Raw genomic sequence first — 10,068 nt, 5'->3', positions numbered from 1 at the left:
TTAATTTAAATTAATATGTACAAAACTATACCTTGAAATTGACACTAGTACTCACTGATAAAATATTCTAGTTAGAAAGTTCATCATTGTATGATAAAACCTATAAAGAGCTAAAAATTATATTACCATGCAGATGCAATTTTGTAATTAAATTTAATTATTCTCCGCGATCGATAGTACTTCAACTTCGTATTTATTTATTTATAAAAAACAAACAACTGGATAATATTGTCAAAGTTTGAGAACACCTAACATTCGGATAAACTAATACCAACTTAATTGTGAATCTTGACGACCTCTGTAGGCAGCCTGCACCACAATATTTATTAGTTTATAGACCCAATAATTCCTTTTATAAACATATTAATATTAAAAGAAAAATTATTGCAGGATTCATTCAGCCTGACAAAAGATCAAAACTTTTTTTCCATTGTCAAAAAGAGAAAAAATATATATTTAATGTAATCGAAACCAAGAATGCTAGTCCTTTCAATATTTTTAAACTCTCTTTTATGTCAAGGAACTTTTTCGAAGAAGAATAAAGAAATTATTTATCAGGACAAACGGATGAAATTAATTCTATAAAATAATAGAAAATGTCTTACACGATACATCTTCAATTATATTGTATATAATAATATGTACACTAGACACAACTAGGAAATCAGTATATACTTGTCAAAAGCATGAATGATGACGAATTATTACCAATTACCTCACATGTGTGCATTGAAAAGTAACAACCTTCGCAAATTGGCAACCATATAATTTATAAAATTAATGCTAATCAAATGCAGTCAGAGACCCCACTATGAAAGTGCATTTATAATTAATGTAATCGATCATCATTAACCAAATCGTCCAATCAAGAGAAATATTTTTGTAATTTTTGTCGTTATATTTCCTCAAAAGCAAGCTTGAAGGTATTTGTCAATGATAATTCTCTGAAAATTCAACAATAATACAAGGTTTTCGCTAATGGAACTTAATTATACATAATTAATCGCGCTTACGTACTACAAGTCTAGCTCCCATTATGGCGCCCCCACAGAAATAATACACTTTTTAACATATATAGGAAATAAAAAGGATGATCAAAGCTCAATATGTTTGTTCACATAAATTAACTATACTATATGATTTACGAGATTAAATTTTATGCACCGGCTATTTTATACAATCAAAGTCATTTAAACATTAATTATATATAATTTTACTTTAATAAGTATTAGTTGTTAATATAACACAAAATATACTGTAAGTAACCTGCTATAAACAATTAAACTATATTACTAATATAAAAATTATTTGGGTATTATCACTTTTAGCCCGTGCCAGAACTATTTACATCTAGATATAAAACTTATATAATTTTTGTATATAGCATACAGAATATATATATAATTTATACAATTTTTTGCTATTATTTTTACGGTTATGCAGTGCCATTTTTTCAAATTATTTGTATAACCAAGTGTATGTAATTTAAATCCGTCGTTTATTACTCAAGCGCTGGTTCATTGGTCGGGGACGTTGAATACAAAGAAGTCGTCAGCATTTTGCAATTTAATACGTACAAACCATATTCTATCTCCTTCAAATTAACAAAGGTTGGTTTTTTCTGCGTTGACAATTTCAAGTATTATTCGGGACTGAATCTATTTGGCCAGTGAACAACCTATATGGCCAAAACTTTATCCCTTTCTGAGGCATTATCTGTTTCCCCCATCCTTTTTATGGCCTTTGCTATCTTCATCATTAGTAACACTTCTCCAAATAAGCTAAAGGTCAGATATATTTCTCTCAATAGACTTTTTCCCCTTAGTTTGAATTCTACAAAGGGATGAACAATCCAACTAGGATAAAAATGAGGTCTATGCTCAATTTATCTTATGATAGAGGTTGAAAGTTGAAACCAAAATAGAAATATTTTCTTCTTCTGTTCTTAAATCCTTTTCTTTGTTTGAAACCGCAAAGAATATTTGTTAGTTGTTTGTTTAAATATATATAGAGGGGAATGAATAGTGAAATGGGAAAGGGAAAAGAGAAGCAGTCCAACTCATCTATACTTAAGAAGTTGGAGAAATATCTATCAATGAATAAATTTAGTGGAACCATTTTGTCAAAGAGCAAATCATGGCATGGCACCACAACAAATATTAAGAGCAAAGTGGCTCCAGATGGCTGTTTTTGGGTGTATGTTGGGCCTGAAAAAGAGAGATTTGTGATAAAGACAAAGTATGCAAACCATCCAATGTTCAAGATGTTGCTTGAAGATGCTGAAAAAGAGTATGGTTATAATTATAGCCAAGGCCCTATTTGTTTACCTTGTGATGTTGATCACTTCTACAAAGTGTTGGCTGAAATTGGCAGAAGCAAAGAGATTCAATCTTTAGGGTGTGGATCATGTAGTCCCTTATTTAGTCCTGGTAAGCGTTTGGGTAATAGCCAAATGGCTAAAGGTTATGGTTCTTATAGGGTTCTTACTCCTCCAAGATTGCTCAAGCTCAACTCTTTTCATTAGTCTATCGAGAAATGAAGTCCGTGAAAACTATAAGAAATCATAATTCAGGTTTAGATAAATATTAGTAGAGGTGTGTGTAGGTTGACTTGAACATCATTATTGCTATATAAAAAAATATATGTTAATAGCAATATTTGTTTAGAAGTCTCTTTTTCTTTGTTTTTAGGTTTCTCTTTGTATGTGGAGTTTGTAAACCTCACTTCTTTGTGGGATACATCTGTGGAGTCAATTATATCGATGGGTTATCAAAACTGTTTTGTTTGAAGATAAAAGCTGAGTAAAGAAAGCAGTTTCTTGGCCCATTTTAATTTGATCTTATAGACATATTATGGCAGAGATGTATAGATGTTTACATGCAGAAAATTGCCTGTGACTTGCGAGTCTTAAAATATATTGTGCAACAAATAATTGGTGTTTGGTTAATTTTCCTACCTCGTTTTTGTATGTTTGATGTGTCTATATAAAAGTCTTCTATCTTCTTTTTTTTCTCCTTCACTTGCATATAGAAAGTCTTCTTTTGAATTTTGATGTTGTCTAAAAAAAATTCCTTAGGCAGATGGCCACTTAATTTAATTTCACCAGCACATCTATCAATGATCAACTGATTCTTGAAATTATCATAACCGCACGCACTCAAGGTTAATGTATTTACATTCTCAAACCTGCTAAAATTAACCAAAATTGTGTTAAGGAAGACATTTCTGACTCAGATTCTTACACCTAGTTTTGATAATATCCTTTTTCCATAGTAGTCAGAAATTTTGGAAAAGAGGTGATTGTTACTTGTTACTTGTTACTTGTTAGGTGCTTGTAATGCAATGAGCTAGCCACTAGAACTATATAGAAAACAGTCTAGTAGTGTTTATTTAAACAGGTTTGGGTGGGATATATGAGTCAACGGAAATGGCTATTTTTGCTACCATAATAATGACAATTGACAACTAAAGGGGGCAAAAGATAGTGAGAGGGCACATGTTACTAACTTTTGAATTTTGATAAACATAAGGACTCTCATGATCTTTTGCCCAAATTCAAATTGTGTCTTTTGGTGGTCTTTTAACACCAAAAAGAGAGAAAATGAGACCAATAAGCTTTGAAATAATTAATGCACATAAAAAAGGTGTATCATATTTGGAAAGTCTCACGTCCTTCTCTACATAATTGCAGCCTACACAATGTTTTAGTTAGAAAATTATTTTATATAGTAATATAGGAATAGTTTTGGAGAGTGATTAAGACCTTAAAAGCTGACTATAGTGACTCCTATTCTATGACTTGGCTTGTACATGTTTTAATGTACAAAGGAAACGTGCAGCTGACAGAACATATAGTTAGTTACTAAACTTCTATGAATTATATGTACACTATCAGAGAAGGAAGATGTTTGATAATTATGTGAATATATATATATATATATATATATATATATATATATATATATATATATATATATATATATATATCCATACCCTCTTTTCTATGAAAATAAATTAAACGCTTATAAATAATATACATTGAAATTAATCATAATATTAATTATTTAGAGTAGATACTACTATATTTATCTGGTTTCCTTCTCGATTGTATACTGTTACTGTGTCTAATATTTGAAATTTTAAGTTTTAAACAATGTTGAAATACTAATTTGTATTTACTAATTTTAAAAGAAAAGAAGAAGAAATATATTTTCTTGAATTTTTCAAATTTTGTATTCTTGAATTTATATAATATCATAAAATACAAAAAAGAATATTACTATACAAATTCAATGAAAGCTAAAATTACGTTGAAGTTAAAAGTTGTAAATAATTGAAGAGAAATATTATATTTAAAAATAAATAGTTGTATTTTAATGATATTATACCAATTCGACAATACTAAACATAAAAGTCAATATAAGTATTAATTTTAATACCTTGTTATAGCATTTTTTGATTCGCGGAGAGAGAGGATGTATTGTCGAATGAGAATACAAAAAAGGAGGTTAAAATCTGGTTATTGTATAACTCAATAGTACTTTTTTAAAATTATTTTTGTATCTTTTTCTTTTGTATTTGATTCTCAAAAAATGAACGCGACATTTACTTGTGACACTAAAGCAATAAAAATAAAAACCCTCAAAAAGGGCATAGTGCGCCTGCAATTCGTGTGTGTATGTTATTTCACTTGTTTGTTTCTTCCAACTTTCAATTTTTAAGTAAATAAACTTTAATTTACAGATAAATGGATTATATGATTGTTTCATATTGATCACATTCATTCACATAAATATAAATTACATCAAAAGTGGGGAAGAGTATTCATCAAAAATCACCAAAACATACTTTCCTTTACTTATTTAGATCCTTCTACAACTCTAATACACCAATATTTTTTTCTATAGATACAAAGAGTAGAAAGGATTAAAGAGAAAAACGAAGACACTGGAGTGAGACCATATAAGCACATAGTGAAAATCTAAACAACACATCATTCACAGCGTTAGAAGGCTAAATGCATAGAGAGAACATGTACCATTTTGAGTAAATCTGGCTCTGATCACGCCCAACTATGCCTTATAAAAAGGACTAAGCGGTCGTTGTAAATATAATCAGGTTTACAAGTCCGGAGTCAAATCTCACAGAGAACTAAAGTTTAGCTACAACTGTTCAATCACCAAGAAGACAAGTTTGAACAATTCCTAAGTTATAAATATTAAGATTTTTATATCTAATTAACTAAATAATTAAAGTAGTAGATTACCAACTAAAGATACTACGGGTTGGAGAAAAAATTAAGTAGGTCTAGAGTTATAATTTTTCTAATTGTCGAAATCCTTCCCGCTATGTCTTTTATTATTTCGCCTAAGTATTCTCTACCGATCATGAGCGCTCTGAGTGTCGTAATTCTTTCCCGAGTAACTACCATAATTTACTACACATATTCTCCCGAATTACACTAGCTGACCTTAAATACGGCTTACTTGAATCGCACCAAGGTTTCGTTATCCCTAATCCCACTTTTAAACCCTCCGTATTAATCCCTCATATACGTAGGTATGATGTTGTTCAACAACTACCTAAATATGCACTTTCTCCCAAGTAATACACACTAAATAGGCACAGTCGATTGAGAGCTCTTTAACCAACCATAATATAAACGTAGTTGAACAAATAGAGAAACCCAACGGCTCAATTATATAAAAACATAACAAGAATTTATCCTACAAAAGGTTCTATCAAAACCCTAGATAACAAATTAGCTATTCATAATAGTATGCAAAACTACAATACTAGAATTCATAACCAATAATAGAAGTAGATGTAGAAAGAGGGGAAAATGTGGAGTTGAATCCTTCTCCTCCTTGCTCCTAGCGTGTTCTTGCCTCCCTAAAGTCTTCTCTCCCTTCAAAGTGGTGATTTAGGATGTATTTATATGACCTAGGGTTGATGAGGGACGGAAATTTTCAATCCAACTTCGGATAAGAGAGCTGGAGGGCGCGTCAACTTTCTTGCAGCGCGCGAACTTGGACGCGGACTCAGCTTTTGCAATTTTCCAGTTCGCGAAGCGATCCGTGCCTTCGCTTCGTTGTTTTGTTCTTTCATTTTTCTCCTTTTTCGCGTCAGTTTTCGTGCCACGCACGAAATTGGACGAGCTCCCAATTCTTTCCTTCTCTTCTTTTTGTGTTGAATTGTCATCTTTTGATCATTTATCATCCAAACTTGTTCCTACACATAAGAAATACATAATGAATATATTTCACTTCAAAAATTATGTAAACTCTCGCGACTCACCCACGATTTAATTTGCAAATTTACTCAAAAATATGCATTTTTCATCATTTATCAGCACCCCACACTTAAACTTTTGCTCGTCTTCGAGCAACATAAAATTAAGCGCATAGACAAGAAATACCTTTCAAAACATACCCAAGCATCACACCAATAACAATGGAATGCTTAGAACTTAACATATGTACTCTTCATACTCTCCTCATTTTTAGACCAATGCCAAGACTATTTAAAATATTTGTGTGACTCTCTAACATCCTAGCCTCAAAAATTGGCTCTACTACATTCCTATTTATGACTCGCTTCTTGTGCAAACTAAAGATACGAGTTCCTTACTAATCTGTTGTAAAGCATGTTCCCTCACCAATAAACAAAGAGAGTAATTAGTCCGCACACTCAAATATGAATTCAAGTGTAATTTAAGGACTTACAGAATGAAATTCACTCACTCTTGCAAAGAAACGCATGTGCCCCAAAGCTTGTATCATAAGCTTTCCCCTAATATAAGTCTCTACTAATTTAAGCTTGCAAAGTCTAGGAACAATTAGGTCTTCATTAGTTGTAATGTAGGCTAAGGGACGGGTAGGATAGAAATGAATAATAGTGACTTCCTAGGCAATTTTAATACAATACACTTTAGCTTTTAAGCGCATCCTCTTAGTGATCACGCTACGACACCGTAAATAATGTAGCCCATTGACTTTAAGCACATCTACATAAGCATTAGCGCATATCAAAGTGAATTGGAGGGATTTTTTTTAATTATTTTGTATTTTCTTTTTCTTTCTTTTTGTTTCAAAATCTTTTCAACACCCTCCATATATTGGTATTTCCAGCTAGTGGCTCTCTCAATATACGCATGCACCTTTTGGCCTTTCTAAGGTTCCACTCAAAAACTACCCAATCTTTTTTCCTTCTCTTTTAGTGACTTAAGTGCTTTCGGAGGTAAAGGTTCAACTAGCTTTAATTAAGAATAACAGGGATTCGTTTTGTAATGTGGGTACCAAAATAAAAGGTTTACAGGCTCAATTGAGCTAACAAAGGATAATTTTTATCGCTGGTAGGCAAACAGACTAAAGGATCAATTAAAGAAACGCCTATATCATTTCCTAAAATCACAAGACTTAATCATTCGCTTTGACTCACACACGGGGCAAGTTCTAGACTAACAAAGGATGGCACAGTGTACAACCAAAATCTCACCTCACACAATGCACATGACTTACTCAGGACGACTCAGACCCCACTCTCCAGTTAAAGCAACTAGCACAGTCATCATATAATTCAAACACTGGGAAGTAATAACATGAGTCAATAGACGAGCCCAAGCATCAAAATAAACACATATACTCTCAAGTCATATAGTCACAAGAATAAAGAAGAAAGTATTCAGTGTAAATGCGCCAGCTCTAAGCCCCAATATAAAACATGCCAAAAAACATGGATACTCAAGTTCTTCCTATTCCATTATCAGTTGAAAAAAAATCTTTTAGTAATTTTCTTTAGACTTTAAACCCTCAAGAAAACTATCTAGGAAGTCCATCGTTGGGAAAAGTCCAAAACCTTTTGAAAATTCTATTTAAAAAAATTACTACTCGGTTCAAAGAGTCATCCCTTGGAAAAGAACTGTGGTCATAAGAAAAACCAAGAGGGATTATTTCTACCTAATTATTTTTTTTCAACAAATATAAAATAACACAATTAAACTAGCATAGGAATCCACCCAAACAGTCTCTCCACACCACACTTAAAATTGTGCATTGTCTTCAATGCACACCCATAAATACAAGAGGGTAAAAGAAACTCCCTGGTAGGCCATAGGCTGAGGCACTAGCGGCTCATAGGGTACTCAGACTTCTTCCAGTCTTGGTCCTTCGTGCGGGTACCTCACACTTAGTTCCAACCATCTGGTTTGCTATTGCATCCTTCCAATAGCTTTTCTTTTCATGCTCCTAGAAAATCAAAAATCGACACTACAAATATAATAAAATTAAAAATAAATAAATAAGTAAATAAAAGACAGCAGTAAAACTGGATTGCCTCCAAACAAGCACTTGATTTAACGTCACGGCACGACGCGAATCACTTTTTGCCTCCACCTTGAGCTTATGAACTGAACCCTAAGTTTTGATTCAAGCTTATGATTATTCTCCTGGGGTGGTGGAACTAATTTGACTGGCCCAATAAAATAATTTAGTATTCTGCACTTCTTGGCCTTTAGATGAGGTGTGTAATCCTGATTTTCTGGCAAGAAAAATTTCAGAATGTAGGCACCTTGTTCCTCGTCCCTTCACTCCTCAAGTGGCTCGGATGACTCTATTTCTATATCATCATCCAAACACAACGTTAAAAAATACTTGGAGTGTGGACCAATGCGCTCAACTGCATGAACATCGGGACTATCAGCATCCTCAACACCAATGGTACTAGAGTCAACTAAATATGTATCCGCAATATCCTTGGTTGACTCTAGTATCTCTTCTACAACATCGACATCCTCAAAATCTAGTTCGATTGATTGTTGGCGTTCTACTCTGGACTTCTCCACTAGCACCTCAATTTCTGTATCTAATTCACGCTTTTCTTGGATACTATTCACAATATTGGCTTGTTGAGCATTAAAATCTTCAACTAGTTGACTCACTTGAACCTTCAAGTTGTGAATAGTTTCCTCTTGCCTTTCTATCTGTAATTGTAATTTACTATTTTGCTCCACAAGGCACTTTAACATATCATTTTGTTCCACAAGGCACTTTAGCATATCCTTGATCTCTTTCTGATCATCATCAATGGGTGTTTTATTCCTATTAACTTCACAAGAAAAAGAAGAACCATCAAAGTAAGGGGTTGGGGGAAGATAAAAAATATAAGCACAACCATGAAAGTGACCATCTTGACCACCACACATATCACACACATTCCACACATAAGATTGAGTTGGTGCACATAACTCGCTCTCGGGAATATTTTGATAATTTTTCTAAGGGTGGTTTCCTCCACTATATGCATAAGTAGGATCAAAAGTAGAGTTACCAACATCAAAAGTATCATAATTCCAAAATGCCATATTTTTAAAATCAACAAGTAACACAAAAATAAAAATAAAAAATAAAAAAATCAAATACAAAGAAGAAAAAGTTCAAACTTGAAACCTAGCAATATGTAAACCTACAGCTACACCGTTAGTTCCCCCACAACGGCGCCAAAATTTGATCACGCCCAACTATGTCTTATAAAAAGGACTAAGCGGTCGCTGCAAATATAATCCGATTTATAAGTCCGGAGTCGAATCCCACAGAGAACTAGGGTTTAGCTACAACGGTTCACTATCACCAAGAAGACAAGTTTGAACAATTCCTAAGTTATAAATATTAAGATTCTTATATATAATTAAATAAATAGTTAAAGTAGTAGATTACCAACTAAAGATACTACAGGTTGGAGAAAAGATTAACGAGGTCTAGAGTTATGATTTCCTCAATTGACGGAATCCTTCCTGCAATGTCTTCTATAATTTCACCTAAGTATTCTCTACCGATCATGAGCGCTCCGAGTGTCGTAATTCTCTCCCGAGTAACTACCACAATTTACTAGACATATTCTCCTGAATTACGCTAGTTAGACTTAAATACGGCTCACTCGGATCGCACCAAGGTTTCGTTATCCCTAATCTCACCTTTAAACCCTCCGTATTGATCCCTCATATACGTTAGGTGTGATGTTGTTCAACAACTACCTAAATATGCACCCTCTCCTGAGTAATACACATTAAAT

General features: G+C 32.9%; 1 protein-coding gene across 1 annotated transcript; it reads left to right on the top strand.

Annotated features, from left to right (window-relative positions):
- The first annotated feature begins 1,695 nt into the window (after nucleotides 1-1,695).
- On the top strand, nucleotides 1,696-2,932 carry LOC107809368 (uncharacterized). The gene has a single exon (XM_016633977.2). The coding sequence runs from the start codon at nucleotides 2,018-2,020 to the stop codon at nucleotides 2,522-2,524; it is 507 nt and encodes a 168-aa protein (XP_016489463.1). The 5' UTR covers nucleotides 1,696-2,017; the 3' UTR covers nucleotides 2,525-2,932.
- Nucleotides 2,933-10,068: the final 7,136 nt, after the last annotated feature.

The sequence above is a fragment of the Nicotiana tabacum genome, chromosome 6 (genome assembly GCF_000715075.1).
Source record: "Nicotiana tabacum cultivar K326 chromosome 6, ASM71507v2, whole genome shotgun sequence".
NCBI lineage: Eukaryota > Viridiplantae > Streptophyta > Magnoliopsida > Solanales > Solanaceae > Nicotiana > Nicotiana tabacum.
Note: the sequence above shows the minus strand (reverse complement) of the source record. Positions and strands in the feature narration are given on the sequence as shown.